The 22,589-nt window shown below is 34.8% G+C and overlaps 1 protein-coding gene across 3 annotated transcripts in view; it reads right to left on the reverse strand.

Annotated features, from left to right (window-relative positions):
* Window positions 1-13,466: 13,466 nt before the first annotated feature.
* The window catches only part of LOC136025210 (protein transport protein Sec23A-like), a 62,785-nt gene continuing 53,662 nt past the window's right edge, over window positions 13,467-22,589 (reverse strand). For all 3 annotated transcript variants that reach the window (XM_065701020.1, XM_065701017.1, XM_065701019.1), the window contains 2 exons: window positions 18,693-18,914; window positions 13,467-13,668 (listed from right to left, as the gene is read on the reverse strand). In XM_065701020.1, the coding sequence (XP_065557092.1) occupies window positions 13,585-13,668; window positions 18,693-18,914 (306 nt within the window). In that variant the 3' untranslated portion in view covers window positions 13,467-13,584. The remainder of the gene's footprint in view (window positions 13,669-18,692; window positions 18,915-22,589) is intronic.

The following is a 22,589-nucleotide window of genomic DNA, read 5'->3' on the forward strand; positions in this document are numbered from 1 at the left end:
GGTAACGATAGTCAAAACACTCCCTTTTAATGAAAGGATTCTCCGGATATGTGAGTCCTAAATGATGCGACTTAGGGCATTCCGATTAAGATGAGCTTGATGGAATGAGCTTGACGGAACAACTAAATTAAAAGGAATCAGGCACCCCATACTTTGGTTCTCGTTACCGTTCTTGGTGCAGCCATAAAACTATAAAGATAAGATGGTACAGAATTTAGAGCCCGAATATCTTATAGACGGGTACGGTCAGATTCAAGCGTGTATTTGAACTTAAGAGGCCCGACAAAAATTTCCACATTTTTAATACATTTTTCCAACATATTTCCAGAAAACAAGTAGATAAATTTAAAGTTTTGGAACAAAAATTAGTCTACCCAGTAAAAAAGAAAACAAAATCGAATCACAGTCGGTGGATTATGCAGAAGGCATGGGAATATGTAGGGAAAAAAATACAATCTTGATATTCTGTGAGGAAGTATGGACCCAAGGCTTCCTTGGGTACGTATTTAGCAGGGACTTTCATTCGAAAAATTTTTTTTTACATATGTATTCAAAAGAACTGGGAATGCCAACCACCCTCTTTATTTTACAAATTGCTATCTCAGACAAGTGGGTTGTTCAATCTTTCATCCTTATGCCTTTCTATTTTTCTTTAGATAAATGACCCATTTCCTTTTCTTAATTACGTTTGCTTACCGCATAATTTCAAAAGACATGCTAAATTCTCACTGCTAAGTCAGAGGTGTCGCAATAAGTAAACATTTTGATATATTTCTATCTGTCTAGGCGTCTAGGCATGGTCATTGATGGATGCCCTTGATTTGAAGCCCTCATTTATCTCAATGGCCAGAGTCAATTTAGGGTCCGCCCATTACAGCAGGTTTCTTTGTATAAACCACAGCTTAGATATCAATACCATTATGAAAACTCGATTTATTTTTGGGACACAGTGCGTGGCAGCGATACTAGCGGCTGGAGACAGGAAACTGGCAGCATAGCTCAGATACCAATATATTGGTATCTTAGCTGTGTATGCAACAAAACAAAATTGCGTTCCCGAATATGGTATTGTAGTACGATCTAAGCGTCGGAGCGCGGGCTTGGAGGAGGCGCCAAGTTCAGAGCTCTGTACTAAAAGCTTCTCATGGGCAAGATAGGAATTTTCATAACTGTATATTAGTATCTAACCTGTGATTGGTATCTAAGCTGTGGTATGAACATAGTGTTAGTTAGTTTGTTTTTAAACTGCAAAGTCTACGTTATAGAGTACAGAGTTCATATTTTTGTCGGCGTTTACGCTTGGAAGAATAAAAGTGAGTTATTTTCTCCAACTGTGTGAGAATATTTTTCCCCAAACCCAGGCAAAGTTGGAAAAGAGTTTGCGAGAAGTACCGTCATTAATATATCGACAAGAAGATCCGTTTACCCTCCGAAGAGATAGGTACAGAGATACTGGTGGTGGTGCAATGTATGGCACGTTTGGCCAATAGTTTGGCCCTTGAAAAGATAGTACACGTTTCACACACACACACACACACACACACACACACCAGCGCCCGAAGAAAAACTATAGGGTCATTTTAATCACCCGATCACGTTACTATATTCTAGCGACACCACCAGTGACACTGGTTTGGCGTCAGAGAACAAATAGTGGTGGCTCACAAGCTTTCCACATCACATAGTACTGGTAAATAGTATATTTTAATTTAGGAAAATGATTGGGTTTTTTCATGTAGGTTTTACTTTTTGCGTGATTAGGAGCTTCAGTCTACAACTAAATGTTACGTAAAGGGAACATCAGTGCCATTAATACGGAGGCATCCTGTAAATCAAGCAGTTCGCAGTAAGAAACTGTAAGTAAAGAGCGACGCCGTTCAATAACAATCGAAACCAAAGAGAACTGAATTTTTATGTAAAATACATACATTAAGAAATTTGCTTTTTTATGATGATCCCAATGTATAAGATTCATGAAGTCTAGTGCTATCCAACAAAAGCTATGAGCCTTAAAAAATTTGCTTAATTTTTGAAAAAGAAGGAAATAACCCCAAAAAGGCAATGAATGTTAATGAAAATCAGACCATCATATTCGGCGTATCAGAGAATCCACTGTAGAAGATTCATGTTTCCATCTGCAAAAATGTCAATTTTTTTTTTGCCAGAAGAAAGGTCAGAGGCGGGTATTTATTTGTATTTGGTTTTTTGTTTTCCACAGGGGTAATCGTATGGAACCAATGGTCCTGGAATATCAAGAGAGGACTCATTCGAACGGAAAATAAAATTCTAGCGTCTCTTTTAAGTGACGAAAAAGGTATGAGGGCAACTAGCCCCCCTCCCACGTCCCTTTTTTCCGTGAAGTCATATGATCAAAATTTTTGGATATCTATTTTGTTCAACATAGTTAAAAATTTCAATAGCTAAATCTTTGGTGATAACCTGACCTCCCCTCCCCCAAACTGTTTTGAGGAAATGGCTGTAAATCACAAAACTTGCTCAATGTATACGTATAGTATATGTAATTGGAAAGTATACAGACATTTTCCGGAAGGGGGATTTTACACGGGGAGAATTTTCCATGGGGAGGATGAATTTTTACGCTCTATGGGGAAGATTTCCGAGGGCTGAACTTTCCAACGAAATTTTAAGCTGGGGGAATTTCCCAGAAATCCTATAAAAATTTTTTGTTTATTTTTCTCACTCTCTCTTTGCTGACTCAATTTTACATGTGGAAACGTTCCACGGCAATTAGGAAATTTTCGAACAGTCTGGAAAATTTCCTTCAGGGGATATTTTTCAGCCGGGGAAATCTAATATAGGGAAGCAAGAGAAACTTTTAACTGGGGTGGGGTATTTCTGTAAAGAATTTCAGTGAGGGGAATTTCCGGCAAGATTTAAAAACAATCAGAAATTAAAGTCTCTTTCAAATGAAAGTATGCTAAGAGAATTCTTTTAGGCGGAACCGTACGATACAGATTTTCTGGGTTAAAGTTTCAGCAAGGATCGAATTATCCATTGTTAACATTCTGCAGAGGGTAATTAACGCGGGAGGAGCATTCCATGGAAGAATTGTTTGTGGAGTGGGGGAATTTTAGATGGAGAGAGAGCCCGATTTCCCAGCATTACTTGAAAAGCTTTCAGAAATTAAACAAAAACAAGTTTTTTCAGCTGAAAGCAAGGAGAAACATTAAGACTTAAAACGCAAAGAATCTGTTCTGTATAAGAATGTGTCCGTCCCCTTTTCAATACTCGCTTGTAATGCTAATGATTCACTTTTGCCCCAATTCTTAAAGAACAACTCCTGAAACACGACTTACGAAACAAATAATTGAAGAAACACGACTTCTTAAATGACTCGTGAACGACAGTAGTATAACATCAACAGACACGGGGCTTACATCCATATTTGGGTATTTGGGTCATTGACCCCTTACACAACCATACCACAAGAGATAATTCACTAGTATAATCCAGCTGGCATATCATTTTCAAATACCTCTCTGAACATGATTAAGAAAAGAAAGTTTAAATACATGTTTTGATCATTTACTGATACGAAAAATTTTATTTCGATTGGAAGAAATCCTGTCTTATCACGTGCTTGGATATAGTAAACCGGCGAAGCCATGTACCCCAATGAATCAATTGCCATGGCGTTTTTTAGATGGCACTTATGGCCATCCAGGTCTAAGCTCTAAGGAGCCCAATGCCTCTCCCCCAGCTTTCTATCCTCTGCTTATTGCAAAACAAAACACAATTCTTACAAAACGAGAATACATCCTAAACAATCAAAAATATAACCCAAACTTCTTAAATGATCAAATGTTTTTAATAGAATCAAATGTATTTTAATCTTTTGTTTTCTTATTTCTGAGATCTAAAGCCCAAGTTTTTTAAATGCAGAAATATTTTAATAAAAAATATATTCTAACCGTATGTGTTGCCATTACATGAAAACTAAATAACGAGTGTCTCAAATGATCAAATACTATTAATATAATCAAATGTATTTTAACCATATGCATCCTTATTTGTCAAAAAGTAAAACCGAAATTTCTAACATGCTTAAATATTTTTAATATAATACAATATATGTTCTAACCGTGTGTGTTCAAAACTAAGTTTCTTAAATAAGACGTATTTGAACCGTTTACGTTTTTTTTACATAGACACTAGAATCCATAGTTTCGTAAATGATCAAACAGTAATAAAATCTGATGTATTTAACCATGTGCGTTCTTATTTCTGAAAACTAAAACCCAAGTTTTTTATATGATGAAATATTCTTAATAAAATCAGATATGTTTTAACCTTATGTCTTGCCTTTTATGAAAACTAAAACCTTAGTTTCTTTACTACTCAAATATTTATAATAAAGTAAGATGTACTTTAACATGTGCGTTCCTTTTTATAAAAACTAAAATAAAATTTTCTTAAACGATCAAATATTATCTGTAAAAATCAGATGTATTTTAACCGTATGTGCTCTTTTTTATGAAAACTAAAACCCAAGTTTCTTAAATGATCAAATATTATTAATAAATCTGGTATATTTTAAACGTGTGTGTTATCATTTCTGAAAACTAAAGCCCAAGTCTAATAAATGCTCAAAATATTTTTAATAAAATAAGATATATTTTAACCGTGTGCGTTCCTTTTTATAAAAACTAAAACCCAAGTCTTAAATGATCAAATATTACCAATAAAATAAGATTTATTTTAATCTTGTCCGCTTTTTTTAATGAAAACTAAAATACCAGTTTCTTAAATGCTCAAATATCATCAATAAATCAGATTTATTTTTAACCTGCGTGTTCTTATTTCTGAACATTTCTGAATAATTTCTTAAACCACTTTGGCGTGCCATAATATAAAGACAGTAAACGATCAAAAATGGGGTTTCTTAAGGGCAAACAAAAATACTGAAGAAAACACAGAAAACGAATATTTCGATAGAACAACCGCCTCTCTTCTTCAGCGCGAACAAAATGATATAATCAAGTAAAAACCAAAAAACATGCACCTGAAATACATCTGATTTTATTAAGAATATTTCTGAATTCAAGAAACTATGGGTTCTAGTTTTCATTTAAAAACTCAAACGGTTAAAATATATCTTATTTTACTAAAAGTATATGAGCATTGAAGAAACTTGGTTTTTAGATTTCAGAAATATTAACACACACGGTTAAAATACATCTTATTTTAGTAAAACTATTTGAGCATTTACGAAACTTGGGTTTTAGTTTTTGACAAAAAGGACGCATATGGTTAAAATACATCTGATTTTATCTATAATATTTGATCATTTAAGGAACTTGGGGTTTATTTTTCATGTAAAAGCAGCGCATAGAGTTAAAATACATCTTTTTTATTCAAAATATATAAGCATTTTAAGAAATTTGGGTTTTAGATTTCAGAATAAGAAACCAAAAGATAAAAATAAATCTTGTTTTATTGAAAATATTTGATCATTTCAGAAATGGTTTTAGTTTGTAATAATAGGAAATATATTTGGTTCGTTAATTTTTTTTGTTTTGCAATAACTATTGTGTGCTTTTTAATAAGAATTTGTAATTTTTAGGATGTATTTTTGTTTTGTAATAATTAATTTTAGTTTTTTAAGAAGTAGTTTGCGTTTTGTAAGAAGAATGTGTGATCTTGTAGAATGTATTTTACACGAATACTAAGCAATACTTTTCAATTGGCTTTTTATGTCATTTCTCTCATACGGGCTTTCGGTTCATCGCTTAAAATAAAAATAACTTTATTAATTTTGATATTATGCATGTCCCAATTAAGAATCCTTTTTAAAAGGCTTTATTGTGTCACTTTCCTAATATGGTTGTCACATCATTGCTTAACGTATATACGACTCTATTAATTTTGACTTTATGCATATCCCAATACTAAACAATACTTTTCAAAAGGCTTTATTCTATGACTTCCCTCATAGGGCTGTAGTAACATCGCTTAAAATATGTACCACTTTATTAATTTCAGCCTTATGCAAATCCCCAATAATAAGCAATACTTTTCAAAAGACTTTATTCTATCGTTTCACTCATAGGGCTATCAGATCATTGCTTAAAATGCATACGCTTTTATTTACTTTTGACTTTATGTATACCCCAATTCTAAACAACAATTTTAAAAAGGCTTTAGTCCATTATTTCACTTAAAAGGCTGTTGTAGCATCGCTTAAAATGTATATGACCGTATTAATTTTGACTTTATGCTTACCGCAATACTAAAAAAAAACATCAAACATTACTTTTAGAATAGGAAAAATCACGACTAACATATCTATGTCATCTTCTTTACGTATTTCGAAATATCACAAAGTAATTTTTTGTTTGAACATATTTCATATCATTTTTATACATAAAAAAAAAGTTGAAATTTTTGTCCCAAAAAATTCTGAGTAAAAAAAGAAAAATTTCACAAGCTACCAGCTTTATTTTTCTACTAGGAAAAATCACGACTAACATATCTATATCATCTTCATTTCGTATTTTGAAAATATCACAAGTGATTTTTTTTTGTTTTAAGTATATTTTATGTCATTTTAAGACATGAAAAAAGAGCTGAAAAAATTCCAAATTAAAAAATTAAAAAACTAAAGTTAAAAAATCGAAAATTTAAAGTTAAAAAAATCAAGTAAAAAATAGGGGCAAAAAGCTGGGGGAGGGACACTGGGCCCCTTGGATGTTGGACATGGATGACCATAAGTTCCCTACAAAAAATGCCATAGCAATTAATTCACTGGGGAGCATAACTTCGCCGATTTACTATACGCAGCCGCATTATTAGACCAGATTTCATTCAATCCAGATAAAAAATTTATTCATAGGATTAAATCATCACAACACGTATTTCAACTTTCTTTTGTTTATCATTTTCAGAGAGGAATTTAAAAATGAGATGTCGGCTGGATTATGTTAATGAATTATCTCTTGTAGTATTATTATGTAAGTAGGTCAATGACCCGAATGCCCAAATAAGGGTGTAAGCCCTGTGTCTATTGATGCTATACTACCAAAAACAGGCCCCTTTCTTGGAATAAGAAGCTTTTTTAAAAGTACCAAAGATATTTAGCTTGAAGAGCGAGGGACTGAAGAGATACCAACTTCCCTCTTTTACAGAATAGTTTTGTTCGTTGAACTTTAATTCTTACTTTCAGTTGAAAAAAACTAGTTCATGATTTGATTACTTCCAGAAAGATGAACAGGATTTAAAAAAGGCCTTTAGATGGTTTTCCACCAGAACCCATCGTCATTCTGAAAGAATATAAAACTCTTTTTATTTATTCTGACTCTTATTCTGGGTCAAGTTGTCGATATTTTCAACTTGCAAAAGCCTGCATTGAATTTCGGCTTCCTTTTTGTAGTTTCTATGGAGCAAAACAAATTTTATGGTATACTGACTATACAAGAACTAAACGCACACTAATCATAACAAGAATACAGGGTTTTTTCCTGGCAAACATAATACTGATCAACAATCGCAAGAACACATTTGTTGATCAACAATTTTGGATCAACAGTAATCTGGGTGATATCAGAAATTTTTAATGCTATTGGAAGAAAACGCCAATATTTTCAAAATCAATGGAACATTGTTTTACTATTTTCAGTTAAATTCGTGTTTGCTTCCATAATTTTCACTGTTTGTACACATTGTTTTACTGTCCGATAATGTTAAGAACGTTTCAGTTAGAAAGAAAAAAAATCTTCGATTTCCTTTTGAGTATCCAAAAGAGAATACCTTCTCATGTTTTATGGTAGGTAAGAGATCAAGCAAGTAATAAATATAACGGTGTTATGGCAAAATAACCCATTTACCCATAGTTAACCTTAAATAGTGACCCAGGCTTTCGCCTGGTTAACTATCAACTACAACTGCAACCAAGTCCTCTACATCAGTCAGAGGACATTATTTTCTAATTAATTTCCGATACCGAACAACCTATTTTGTAACTCACTCACACTTCCAGATACACCATTTTCTTATTTTTAAAGACTCCGGTTTCCATTTTTAAGACTCCGATTGCCATTTTAAAGACTCCAATTCCATTTTAAAGACTCCGATTGCCATTTTTTTTAAAGACTCCGGTTTCCATTCCATTCAGACTTCATTTTTAGACTTTCAGACCATTTCAGAGAAGACGCTGACGCTGTAATTGACCTTCGACGTTTAAATGTTAACTATCAACTGCAACTGCAAAAAAAGTGATCAGAAGACATTTTTTTCTAATTAATTTCCGATATCAAACTACCTTTTAGGTAAGTCACTCACACTTCAAGATATACCATTTTCTAAGTTTGCCATTTTTATAAAGACTTCATTTGCAAGATCATTCATTTATATATTCGCAACAGGCCCAATATCAGACACTTTAACCAGCGTTTCTCAATTTCATAAGCATAAAAGGTATTGCTAGATGGCAAATTTTGTTTCTGAAAAAATCATTATATTAGAAGTCGACGATCTCCCCAGCTTGATTGATAGAGGGTCAAAAACTTTAATCAAAGGACCTAATTGAACCGTTGATAAGCCGATCTGCGTAATGCTACAAAAAAGGTTCACAAACTTGATTAATTCCTGATTTGGATTTCAATGCAAGCCACTTTTGTAAGAAAACTATTTCCCGATTTTCTGGCTGCTTTTTAATATATTTATCAGAAAATGTTCTTGGAAACTTCTTATAATAGTCTTGGTTAAATTATCTTCTAAAAAATTAAGTTCTAGCCTACCTGTCAAGCGTTACTAAGATCTGAAAAGAAAAGTAAGATTCTATTCAAGTAAGATTCCCCGTGCAGAAAACTCCCTCCACGAAAAATTATCCCCCTCTGCAAAAAACTTCTCTGCGGAAAATTCTTCCCCCGGGAAAACTGTCCCCACATATAAAATAACGATCGTATTTTTAAAGTACTTGAAAAATTATGCGTACGTTATTAATTTAGCTGTTGGGCGTTATAGCATATATATACACATCCATAAACAAAATTACTATGCACAAAATATAAGGAAAAGAAAGCAATTGGCAAGTATCTGTGTTCAGAGGTATTTTCAGTCAACGTAAAAAGTAATCAAAAGGTTAGGATACCTTTGGAGGGGGGGGGGGGTTACAACTAAAGGCTTCACAAGAGTGTGCTCAGCGACTTCTTAAGGTTTGTTGGCAATCGGATAGTCAGTGTAGCAATGCATTTGGTGGGTTAATATTTCGCAACAGTATTATTGGTACGCCTAGAGATTCTCTGGAGATCCAGGGAATTTAAAAATTCTGATGGATGGTTAATCGCTTCATTTGATTCCAGGACTGTGTCGACTGATTTGTAAATGACTGCCTGGTCTCGAATCTTGGTCAGAATAATATTGTTGATTTCCTGGAAGTCTTTGTTCTTGGCTGCCAGAATCGCTCGTTCACTTAGCCATTTATGATTTTTATAATTGGTTAGAATATTCGGAGATATTTTTTCAACCAAATCATTTTTTGACGTCACTAGATTACAGAATTCAGGAGGCAGTTGTATACGTCCTAAAATTGAGTCAACTGGGAGCTTTCCGTTCCCAATTGCCAGCAATTGAGCTGAAAATATTTCAGCAGAAGGATCGTTTTGCAATCGGACACGTCTATTTATAGTTAACTAGCTGTTGGGGTGGCGCTTTGCGCCACCCGAACACCTATTTGGTGGGGGCACTTCGCCCCCCCCCCCCCCGCGCGCGTTTATAGTCGACAAACATGACGTCAGTCAACACACACGTCCCAGTCGTCATTTGTGTCCCAGTCTGTAATTTCTCTTTGAGTGTCCCGGTCGTCATTTGTATTCCCTGTGTCCGGTCTGTATATACATTCGTTTTTAAATTGGTATATGATGAAATAATTTTTTGTTTTTCTCCTTTTAGTTTTTTTGGTTTTTACCCTTTTTTTTGGCTTATTCAGTTTTTTTCCTTTTTAGTATTTTTTGTAGTTTTAACCTTTTTTAGTTTTTTTATTTTTTTTTCTTTTTCTCCTTTATTTTTCATTTTTTTCCTTTTTTTAGTTTTTTTTCTTTTTTCAGTTTTTAGTTTTTTTTTTCTTTTTCAATTTTTAGTTTTTAGTTCTTTTTCTAGTTTTTAGTTGTTTTTTTTTTCTTTTTAGTTTTTTTTGTAGTTTTACCTTTTTCAGTTTTTTTTTCTTTGTTAGTTTTTTACCTTTTTTTTAGTTTTTTTAGTTTTTTTTAGTATTTTCTTTTTAGTTTTTTTGTAGTTTTTACCTTTTTTAGTTTTTTTTTCTTCTTTTGTATTAATGCTAAAGCCAAGGTTCGAACCCGTAACCTCTCGGACCTATAACCTGGAATATAACGATTTACCAACTCAAGCTACTTCGGCTTGAATTACCTTTTTTTATTTTTTATTTTTTTAATTTTCTTTTTCTCCTTAATTTTTCAGTTTTTTTCCTTTTTTATTTTTTTTTATTTTTCAGTTTTTTTAGTTTTTTTTTTCTTTTTAGTTTTTTTTGTAGTTTTTACCTTTTTTTAGTTTTTAGTTTTTTACTTTTTATAAGTTTTTTTTTAGTTGTTCAGGTTTTTTAGTATTTTCTTTTTAGTTTTTTTTTGTAGTTTTTACCTTTTTTAGTTTTTTTCTTTTTTTGTATTTAAGGCTCGAACCTGGAACCTCTCGGACCTAGAACCTGAAACATAACGCTCTACCAACTCAGCTACTTCGGCTTGAATACATTCGATTTTGAATTGGTATATGATGAAATAATTCAGACATCATATGCGGACAGACAGACGAACAACTTGTTTTTATATAGATACTAGCTGTCAACACCTAGTTGATGGGGGCGCTTCGCGCAAGCCACCCCCCACGCGCGTAAGTCGTTACGCGCCATTGTAGTTGTGTCCCTGTGTCCCACCTGTGAATATAGATAGATATATATTTTTAACTACGTAAAACTTGCGAATATACAACATTCTTTGCTGTCACATTGTCTGTCCATATAAATAGATTGTCAGGTTTACCAACTCTTGAACATGCAACATAATAATTGTCCATGGGAAAACAATCCGTATTCAGATCTATACCGCATTTTTCTAACGATTACCCTTAAGCTTTGTTGATGGTGATTGCTAATCGAACATTCCCTGTTTCCCCGTCGTCATTTATATATCCCCCTGTGCCCCCGGCGTCCCCGTTGTAGTTGTGTGCTGGTCGTCATTTATCTTCCTTGTGTTCTGGTCGTCATTTGTGTCCCGGTATCCCAGTCTGTAATTTCCCTTTGAGTGTCCCGGTCGTCATTTATATTCCCTCTGTTCCGGTTGTCATTTATGTCCCGGTCTGTAATTTCTCTTTGAGTGTCCTTATTACCTTTTTTCTTTTTTCAGTTTTCTTTTTCTTCTTTATTTTTCAGCGTCACTATGAAATACATATCGCCGAACCTTTGTTTTTTTAACTAAAATCTGGTAGGCATTGATGACCTTATCCAAGTCAAAATCCAAAACCCAATCATCATCGCTATCATATTCAGTTTTGATATGTTTTGACTCTCGCTGTCCAGGTGGATTTTTTTATTTTTGTTTTTTTAGTTTTCTTTGTCTCGTTTATTTTTTAGTTTTTTCCCTTTTCTTAGATTTGTTATTAGTTTTAGTTTTTTTCTTTTTAGTTTTTTTGTAGTTTTTACATTTTTTTATTTTTTTTTTCTTTTTTTGTATGGTTCGAACTTGGAACCTCTCGAACCTAGAACCTGGAACATAACGCTCTACGAACTCAGCTACATCGGCTTGAATACTTTCATTTTTGAATTGGTATATGATGAAATAATTCAGACGTCATATGCGGACAGACAGACAAACAGACAGACAACGAAATTACAGATCAGGACAACAGGACACAAATTACGACCGGGACACAGGGAATACAAATGACGACCGGGACACTCAAAGAGAAATTACAGACTGGGATACCAGGACACAAATAACGATCGGGACACAGGGAATATAAATAACGACCGGGACACAAGGACACAACTAAAACGGGGACGCCGGGGGGAGGGGGGCAAAGGGGGGATATATAAATGACGACCGGGACACAGGGAATGTTCAAGGGCAATCATTAGAATAATGAGGCATAGATCTGAATACGGATTTTTTTTTCATGGACAATTATATGTTGCATGTTCAAGGGTCGGTAAACCTGATAATCTATTTATATGCACAGACAATGGGACAGCGAAGAATGTTGTATATTCGCAAGATATAAATATATAAGGCTTTGTATATGACGTCATTATAAGATGACACAACACAGACCGGGACAGTCAAAGAGAAATCACAGACAGGGACACTGGGACACAAATGACGACCGGGACACAGGGAATATAAATGACGACCGGGACATTCAAAGAGAAATTACAGACTAGGACACCGGGACACAAATGACGACCGGGACACAGGAAATATAAATGGACACAGGGAATATAAATGACGACCGGGACTCTCAAAGAGAAATTACAGACCGGGACACAATAACGAGCGGGACATCGGGACACAAGGAATATAAATGACGACCGGGACACTCAAAGAGAAATTACAGACTGGGACACCGGGACACAAATGACGACCGGGACACAGGAAATATAAATGACGACCGGGACAAAGGGACACAACTACAACGGGGACGCCGGGGGCACAGGGAGGATATATAAATGACGACGGGGACACAGGGAATATTCGATTAGCAATCACCATCAACAAAGCTCAAGGGCGATCATTAGAATAATGAGGTATAGATCTGAATACGGATTTTTTTTTCCCATGGACAATTATATGTTGCATGTTCAAGAGTCGGTAAACCTGACAATCTATTTATATGCACAGACAATGAGACAGCGAAGAATGTTGTATATTCGCAAGTTTTATGTAATTAAAAACATATAAATATCTATCTATATTCACAGGTGGGACACAACTACAATGGCGTGTAACGACTTACGCGCGCGGGGGGGCTTGGAGGGGGCGCGAAGCGCCCCCACCAACTAGGTGTTGGGGTGGCGCGAAGTCCCAGAGAGAGAGAGAGAGAGAGAGAAAGACTTGAAGGCAAAATATTATAGAATTTTTTTATACATTTGTCCCTATTTTTGGGAAAAGAATTCATAAAGGTAAGAATCAAGTGCTTTGACAATATAATTTACATATATAAAGTGCAATTGATCGGATTGGCTTTTGAAAGTCTCAATTGTCCTACTATTTGAAAACTTGTCTTGAATAAAATATGAGGAAATGTAGTGTCTCTAATTTTTGTCTCATTTCTCAACTTGGTAAATACAAAAGCTACGAAAATGCTTTAAATGCAAACTAAAAAATGCAAAGAAACAGTCCAGAGGTAAATTTATCTACAAACTTTTTGGTTTTCCGACGAGTTAAGACAATTTTGGTAAACGTCAAAATTTGAAAACTCCTAAATTGGCAGGCGCTAGCCTATTTTTAATACTTTTTTCCAATGATAAAAGAGATTATATTATGTGACAACTGAAAACAATACAAAAATCAAGAATTCAACGCTTAAACAAAATTAAAAAATTATCAAGAATTAAACTTCCTAGTTTTGGCTGGAAACCACTAGCTTCCTTAGATGCTGGAGAAATACCTCAAGAGACACATCATCGGTAAGTATAGCTCCACCCTAGAAAGAAAAAAAGCGAACTGATTTTCATCATACACCAGACCACACAAGACTAAAAAAATAATTTGGCAGAGAATGGCAAACCCCATACACAACATATTTTCATCTGAACTGTATATGACATTTTACATCATTGATTTTTTTCCCTTTGACTATATGAGACGATATCTTTTACTGTTAAAATTCGACTTCTCATGAATACCATATCAGTATTTTCGCGGAAGAATTATGACTGAATAACATCATAGTCACAGCTATTGATAAAACAAAGCCAAGATTTATGAATGCCATATTTTTCCTTGATGAACGTCAACTTCAAACGACTTTCTACAGTTTGATCGTTACCACAGATCAGCTTGACGTCAGATTCTCCGATAGCACATTTATACTACAGGAGCAGAAAATTGAAATGGGAAAAAATTGTTTTGAAAAGCTCAGGATTTCTGTTCCGGGAGGGGGGATTGAAAAAATTGAAACAAACTATAAACAATCGTTTATATTCATTTTCGTTACGTTTTAACGAGTTAGACAAAAATTCCAAGAGGGGGCGGGGTTCCAGCCTCTTAGTCCCCCCTGGATACAATCTTAGGTAACTTGTGTTCTGAGTACGGAAAATATTGCTAGGCATGTCTTCAAATAAAATTAATTATAATATATATATATATATATATATATATATATATATATATATATATATATATATATATATATATATATATATATATATATATATATATATATCTGGCCGCTTCGCCACCGGGCCCCGGAACTCGGCAGGCTTCTATATATGGATTCTTATTGTTGCTTGTCCTCTAAACACAGACGATTTGAGTCCTGATGGCATGACGTCACCTCTTCTTGATGTTATGATGTCACCACAGGTTCGTTACAACCACTCTGGGAAAAATACGAATTTTCCTTAAAGTCCTGACCTATTTAGATTTTTCTTGTGACCTGAAATGCTCGAATTGTCGTTTTCACATATCCTCTAACCACCAGTGTCTTTGTTCTTCATTTTAATTTTTTGACTCGCTCAGATTCTCGGTGTCATAATCTTCTAACCGCGTGTATCTTTGCTCTTTATTTTCATCTTTGGCACGCTCTAATTCTCGTTTTTGCATATCTTCTAACCGCTCGTTTCTTTGCTCTTAATTTTTATTTTTGACACGTTTTGATACTCGCTGTTGCATATCTACATTTTTATCTTTCTTCTTTATTTTGGATTCTGATTACTTCAGACAATTTAGCAATGACCTTTCATTTAACTACTCGTATTGGTCTTGTCTCATTTAATGGTCCATGTTGCCAATTTTCACCAATTGTGAATTTAAATTTGTTCGGGCTGCTCTCTCTGTTTTATCGCGTTTGATAGTTCAGGTGGTTCCAAAGAATCATCATTTGTAATAATTATACATTTTTGTTTTTTGGGCCTTTTTACTGACATTATATAACTGGTTGCGTTCAAATCTGTAAGCTTAATTACATAGCGAATTGATTTTATATAACAAAAAACTAACTAGTTTTAAAATTTTCACATATTTTTCAAGTTTCAATTAAAACATTAAAATTATTGCTCAGGCACTACAAATATTTTTGCAGTTTACATAATAGCTTTAGGGATTAAAAAAATTCTCAACTTTTTTTCATGTACCAGTTATATTGGCTTTCCCCAGATTTCTCCAGGTACCCAGCCAGAGCTCCGGCTGAGCTTACTGAGTCACGCTACTGTACCCCATTCCCAACCACATAACCAGCGACAACAGGACTCGAATCCTTTACCTCACGGACAATGGATTTCAAGTCTAGCGTGCTAACCCCTCAGGTAAGACGCTCAACTCTAAGTAGAAGAAATAAATAAACATTTCAGGAGTGAAATTGAAAACTATAAGCATGAAGTGATTGACTCACAAAGGTTAGGATTGGGACTTACATTTCAAGAGCCAATGATTCCTATAACTGAGATCCTGTGGTATCCTTCAAGATCCGAAGCAATACTAATTCAAGTAGCTCATTCGAACTTTCTTTTAAGTTTGGCAATTTAAGCCTGGGTACCTTCTATTTAAAGTCAAAATCCTGAATTTAGAATTTTGTTGCTTCATTTCATTGCCAATTATTAATTCCGAAGCATCGTTTTAATAAAGCTCACTGATCCTAACTCTCATTAGAAATAGATCTTGTTTAAATAGAAATAGATCTTGGGCATAACAAATTTAAAATAATTGTATAGCAATATACAAGGCATATTCATCAGAGCATGACTAATTCATTTTGATTTTCTTTAAGCCACCGTGACACTTTGGAAACTTATCAGACTAAGACACAATGTTGGTTCTTCTTGGGGACAAAAAGACCAAACTGTAAAAAAAAATAAATAAAAAAAAATAAAAATAAAACAAAAACTAAAATCCTCTATTTAACATACTTTTAGTGTATTTCCCCCATTTTAGTATGTTTAGAACCCTTGAACCTTTAATGCAGGTTCACTATACAGCCCCCCCCCAAAAAAAGAAGGTCTTAAGAATTTTACTACCAATAGGACACATACAAAAAAAAAAAAAAAAAAAAAAAATACTAATGACAGGGTTCGGACAGGTTGGTTCATTTCAAATTATAGGCTCTGTCCTATTTTTATAGGATTTCCCGGGCCCAAAAATAGGCCAATTATAGGATTCGGAAGTCCTCAGGATCAGATCTGTGGTAGATGGCGTGGGATGCCTGGTCACATAAATTACCAAGTTTCATCCCGATCCCCCCAATCTAAGCGTTTTCCATGATTTTAGGTCCCCCCAATGTCACCAGATCCGGTCGGGATTTAAAATAAGAGCTTTGAGACCCGACATCCTTCTAAATATCAAATTTCATTGAGATCCGATCACCCGTTCGTAAGTTAAAAATACCTCATTTTTTTTCTAATTTTTCAGAATCAACCCCCACCCCCAAACTACCCCAAAGAGAGCGGATCCGTTCTGGTTATGTCAATCATGTATCTAGAACTTGTGCTTATTTTTGTGATTTAGGTTTCCCCTCCAAACTCCCCCAATGTCACCAGATCCAGTCGGCATTTAAAATAACAGCTCTGAAACACGATATTCTTCGAAACATCAAATTTCATTAAGATCTGATGAACCGTTCGTAAGTTAAAACTACTTCATTTTTCTATTTTTTCTGAATTAACGGGCCCCCCACTCCGCCCAGATGGTCAAATCGGGAAAACGACTATTTCTAGTTTAATCTGGTCCAGTTCCCGATACGCCTGCCAAATTTCATCGTCCTAGCTTACCTGGAAGTGCCTAAAGAATGCAAAACCAGGACCGACAGACAGACAGACCGACAGAATTTGCGATTGCTATATGTCACTTGGTTAATACCAAGTGCCATAAAAACAGTATGCTACAATGAGATTAACCGAACAGACGGACCAAAGGATGATGAGGCGATAAACGATAAAAAGCTGATTCCGACAATCTTCCATGCAGGAGGGCCAACTTTGCACTTATATCAGGAACATCAAACTTACGAATTATCTTACCATTGCTATACCAAGGGGGGAGATAAAGTAAAAATTATAATAGCTGAAATAAAAAGTCCGAATCTGATTAACATCATTTCTCTTTAGAAGGGGATAAAGACCAGATAGATAAAGGACAGATTGATCACAGAATGTAGCATATAGCCTACCCAGAGCACGTCTATTATACTTCCCTCGATTAGCAACTATCTTAGAATAGCCCATTTGAATAACTGGGCCGTATTCACATCAGCCAGCCAGCTTTCAGCCAGGAAACACATAAGTAGCAAGAACTCCAGTCTCATTAAGCAGAGACTGCTAGCCTATATACTGATCTTTGCTCATTTCGGACAGGCCCAACATGACAAAAAACAAAACATAGGCTACTAAGTCAACACAACAGCATAGCCCAGGCAGAAGCAGCTTACTAAGCCCAACACAAAGCATTAGTTAAGTTCAAAAAGCTCAACAGTTGTAATTAATTATCAATCTACACCAAAAGACAGAAAATTGCAAATCATGAGCAATGTTCTTAGTGCTCTTCAGCCGAAAATATAGGAATAATAGGATTTTAGCCAAAATATAGGCATTTTATAGGAGTGCATTAAAATATAGGAATTTATAGGCGAGTCCGAACACTGTAATAACGATTACAACGAAAGTAAAATAGCACAGAGTTGATGCTGTTTGCTATTGCAATGAAACAGACAAAACAGTTTTGCTTTTGAAAAGGAGATCCCAAAGTGAGTTAAGTGGGACTCATTCAACAAATTTAAATTTTTTGCTCTTCACACAAGTTTTGCTATGTTGTATTTCTACAGCCCTAGAAGTCCAAGGTTTCGACTTACGACTGCAACTTTGTTATCATTCAACAATCGAAATTTAGCTTTATCGATTTACCAAATTACATTTTTGAAAATCATAATGAGCTTTTTTTTGCTATTTTTCAAAAAATATATAGAAAAATTGGTTGAAAAGGGGAATATTTTCACCCTTTTTTAGGGAAGTTTAGTTCATTCTTCCTATCATTGTAAGTTACAGCTGAAACCTAATGACAAAATAGTATATTTCATAGGTGACACTAAGATACTACAAAGGTGTATTTCACAGGTGCCTATTTCATAGACACAGGAAAGGCTAAAACATGTTGTTTAAATAAAACAAGGCATTGACCTTTCTTCAGAGGTGAGTAGGATAGAGGAGAAAAGGAAAATTCCGTCTGGAAAAGGTTAAGCAGGTGTCCAATTTTGTTTTAACTGATCCATTAGAAAATAGTAAAAACTAAATTAAACACGCAAAGTGTGATTTTGGTTTCCATTGAAGGGGGGGGGGGATATGACAAAGGAATCTTTCAGTGAAGAGTCTTTAAATTCCCCCAAAAAAAAGTTTCCAAAAGGCTCCTTCAACGAATCTTGGATCGAAACGGGGGGGTTACCCTATCTCATCTGCATACCCCTAAATCGCACACATGAAGAAGAAAAAAAAAGAAAAGATTGGAACTAAATCGAAAACTTACTTCTCCTTGGTAATTTGGCTGAGTATGGGTAATAGATGGATTCACTTTACTCAACAGGAATCGGGCTTGGGAGGCTCCTTCTTCGGTAACAACGTATCGAGGCACAGGAAAACGATTCGAGACAATCTCTGTTGCGTCCTCTAAAGGAGCTTCCATGAAAACCTTTAAGTGGGCATACTCGGGCAATTGATCGAAACCCTGGTTTTTCCAGTAAACAACATCCTAAAGAAACAACAAAAGGATTTAAAAAATATATAAAAAACGTCAGAACAAAAGTTAGAGTTCACACTAAAAACCAAAGAAAAAAAGCCAAAATTTGGGCCAAATCATTATGACACAGTTCCTAAAAGGCATGACCGGAGTTCTCAACATATTACTTTAATGTTAACTATAATAATCCACAATCAGTTTTTTTTTTTCTCTCCTCAACTGTTAGGCAAATGAATTACTACAAAAAATACCTACAATAAAATTAAAAATATCAATGTATACATTTAGATTCGTAATAAAATGACTTCCAATCGCCTATTATTAACGAAATTTAAGGAAGAAACTTGGACTTTTGAACAACTGAACTTTTCAAGCTACATATTAATTTTTACCCTATAAAAACACTCCTCTCTTTGATTCCTAAGGCAACTCAGTCTATGTGGTATAGAACTTCAACAAACGCAATCACAGTTTGAGATAACAAAGAAGAAAAAATATTGCAAACTGAGGAAACTTGTGATGATATAGAAAGAACTGTCCACTTCCATACCAAAGCAATATTAGCTAGTATTAAAATCAGTTTTACTGACATTCTACATAATGTGTATATTCCTATGGTGGAGGTAAACTGGGATTTGCTTCATCTGAAAAATCCTAAACAATAGAAGAATCCTTTGTGGAATCTGGAAAAAAGTTTGTCGATTCCTAAGAAATTCCAGATTTTGGAAAATCTGGAATTTAAGACATTCCAGATTTTTCCAATTTCAATTAGCACGGCTATCACAAGGTTACTAAAGTCCTTAAAACTGGAGAGGGTCCCTAAAGGACCCAAAAACATCTCTCGCGTTTCTAAAAGTCTCTTTTTGCAAGGTTAGGTCATGTCAAGACTGCAGAATCATTTCAAGGCTACAGCATCCAAATCTCCTTGCTAATAATGGAAGAAGAGATTTCATATCTTTTGCATCAGGACTCAACCGACAGTACGTCTCAGTTTTCTATCCCCATGCCCTTATTAAGTATTAGATTGCTACACTTATGTAATGCCTTGTGACATAGGGCTCTGGACCAAGACCATAAAGTGTTAAGTTTTAGAGTTCAAGTCTCGCATTCGAAATTTTTTGTGCAAATGGTGCCAAAGCAGGTAGGACAAGGGCAGGTAGCACTAAAATACTCTCCTCGTCATCAATCAAAACAGTGGAAACAAGAATGTCCTTCCAAATTATAAAAATCATATCAAGAACCAGACAGAGAGGTGGAAAAAAAGAGTGAAGAAGAACAATGGAGGCTTGCAGAAAAACAAAAGCAAATGCTCGCTGAACTTTTTTCCAGCAAGCAAGGAAGAGAGACTCTTGAAAAGTTATTACAAGAAAAAAAATAGACTGCTGGGTACAAGGAGCAAGCTACTGACAAGAAGTTTGAAGAAGCCAGAAATCGGCTTAAAATGGGCAGTGAAAAGAAAGACCTGGTTGAAATTCAATTCACCTAAACCGTCTTTGATGGGTCACTTTTAATGCACACCAAACAGGAAAATTAATCAAGAGCTCTTGAAAACACTTAGATACCTATATGCAAAAATAAAGGCAGATGCTGACAACTGCATATTAATAACAACATGAATGACGCAGTAATTCGTCATTACTTTCAGTTTTAATTTTAAGATAAATGATAGTTACCATTCCTGAATCAATGTCAAGGAAAATACAAAGTAGTTACTTCTGTATTTTTCGAATTTTTGCAGCTTCATAGCAGAAAATCAAGAAAAAAAGAAACCTCAAAAGATCCATTTAGGAAGCCGAGGGATCAGACAATCTTGATATTACCCATGTCTTTCCAGAAGATGGTTATGATACATTGCCAATCATCCTGGTATCTGATTTATGAGAGATAAGTTTGAATATCGGGTATGAAATTGATTGTAATATTTATATTGTTATGATATTTGTTTATATTTGTATTATATTTATTATATATTATTTGAGGTATTTATTAGCTGTCGTAGACGACAGCTGGACCAAGGGGTCCCTTTTTCGGTGTCAGGATGGCCCCTAAAGGTCCCCCTTTCCGTAAAAAAAAGGACTGAAGCCCCTAGTTTTGACTCCTCTAGTCTGTGACAAACCTGAATTTATTGCCCAATCAATTTCATATTATCACCTAAAACCCTCTTTGCCACATCAGTTAACACATTTTTAACAGTAAGCCACTTAAATCCAGGAAAGTCAAGTTAATCCCTCGTTTAATAATTTTAAAGAAACTATAAAGCAATTTCCTTGCGTATGACGTCCAGAATTTGCGGTAATTGAAACAATAAAAAATAAAATCAGTCTGGTGTTCCAGGAATTTTCTTTTCTGCAGATTCAATAAAGGGTACCCTGGGTTTGGGACTAATGCTACTAAAGCTTCCACCTAAGTAAGTGACATATCACCGACATAACGAGGAACATTGTAGTTTCCTTCAATCTTTATCTGATTGCCATGGCCAATCTAAATAATTTTAATTATTTTGTCAAGTAATTTATTGAGCTAAAAAAAAAACTTATTGGGAAACAAGATGATTTTTGTCAATACAACAGCTCCAGCCATGTAACTTGTTAATAATGTTTTTAAACTACAGTAATTTTTGATTTACACATGAGCAATATTCCCCTGTCACAAGAAATTAGCGGCCATTTAAGGAATTTGAGCTACTTGGTCAAGCAATTTATTCAGTTAAAGAAATCTAACTTTTATCAGGTAACTAGGCAACTTTCCCAGAGATTTTCCAAACAACAGCAACAGCAGTATAAATTGTTCTATAGATTTATCCTTAAACAATAAGAGTCAAATCAGGCATTCAGTATCAACAAAGGTCATAGAAGAGTTAATCCTATGTGAACATGCCACAGATTAAAGTTGCTCGATGATCCAACTCATAAATGAAGATATTACATCATTGTGGACTCCCAGAGCTATATAATTTTGGGTCGGAGACTGGTCTAAGCGAAGAAGATGTTGCAAAAAGTGCCACAGAGAGGTTAAGGGATTAGATATCCACGTATGGCATCTGAGAATGATTGGGACCCGGTTGCTCCAGCTGTATGATAAGGTCAAATACTTTAGGGGGTGCAGCTAGTGGTGTCAATTAGCAGAAATTTATAGGAAAGGAGGGGGGGGGTAACATATTTTCAAAAATTAGACAGAATGGAAATAACACCTTTTCAAAACCTGGGGGGTAGAAACAGGGGGAACATGCCCCCCTATTGACGGCAGTAGAAGCTTCAAGTGAAAACTAAAGTGTATTATTTGTGTTAGATACGATAAGTTACCACTTGTTAAAAGACAAACGTATCTGAAGGGGGGAAGGGGGTGCCAACCTTCTGATCCTTACTTCTTTTCCCCTGTGTCGAAATAAGAATGATTTGGTCTATTTTGTGGAGAAATACGAGGAATCAATATAATTGCAAAAATAAATATTGGATTTTAAGATTTGAGAGAACGAGGAAATAACAAATCTATCACTAAAGAAAGATACTGGAGGCATAAAGAGACTCAAAAAGTTCCTGACTATGGGTATGGAAAAGAGAAAAGTTATTATAATACGAGGTTCCCTTTTAATTAGTTAATAGCGAAGTGCCAATTTGTCTTTATAGGGAAGTCTTCGTTTTTATAAAACCGGCACTGAGGATTTAGTGTCAAAAAAATTCTATTCTA

Source organism: Artemia franciscana, chromosome 3 (genome assembly GCF_032884065.1).
Source record: "Artemia franciscana chromosome 3, ASM3288406v1, whole genome shotgun sequence".
Taxonomy (NCBI): Eukaryota; Metazoa; Arthropoda; class Branchiopoda; order Anostraca; family Artemiidae; genus Artemia; species Artemia franciscana.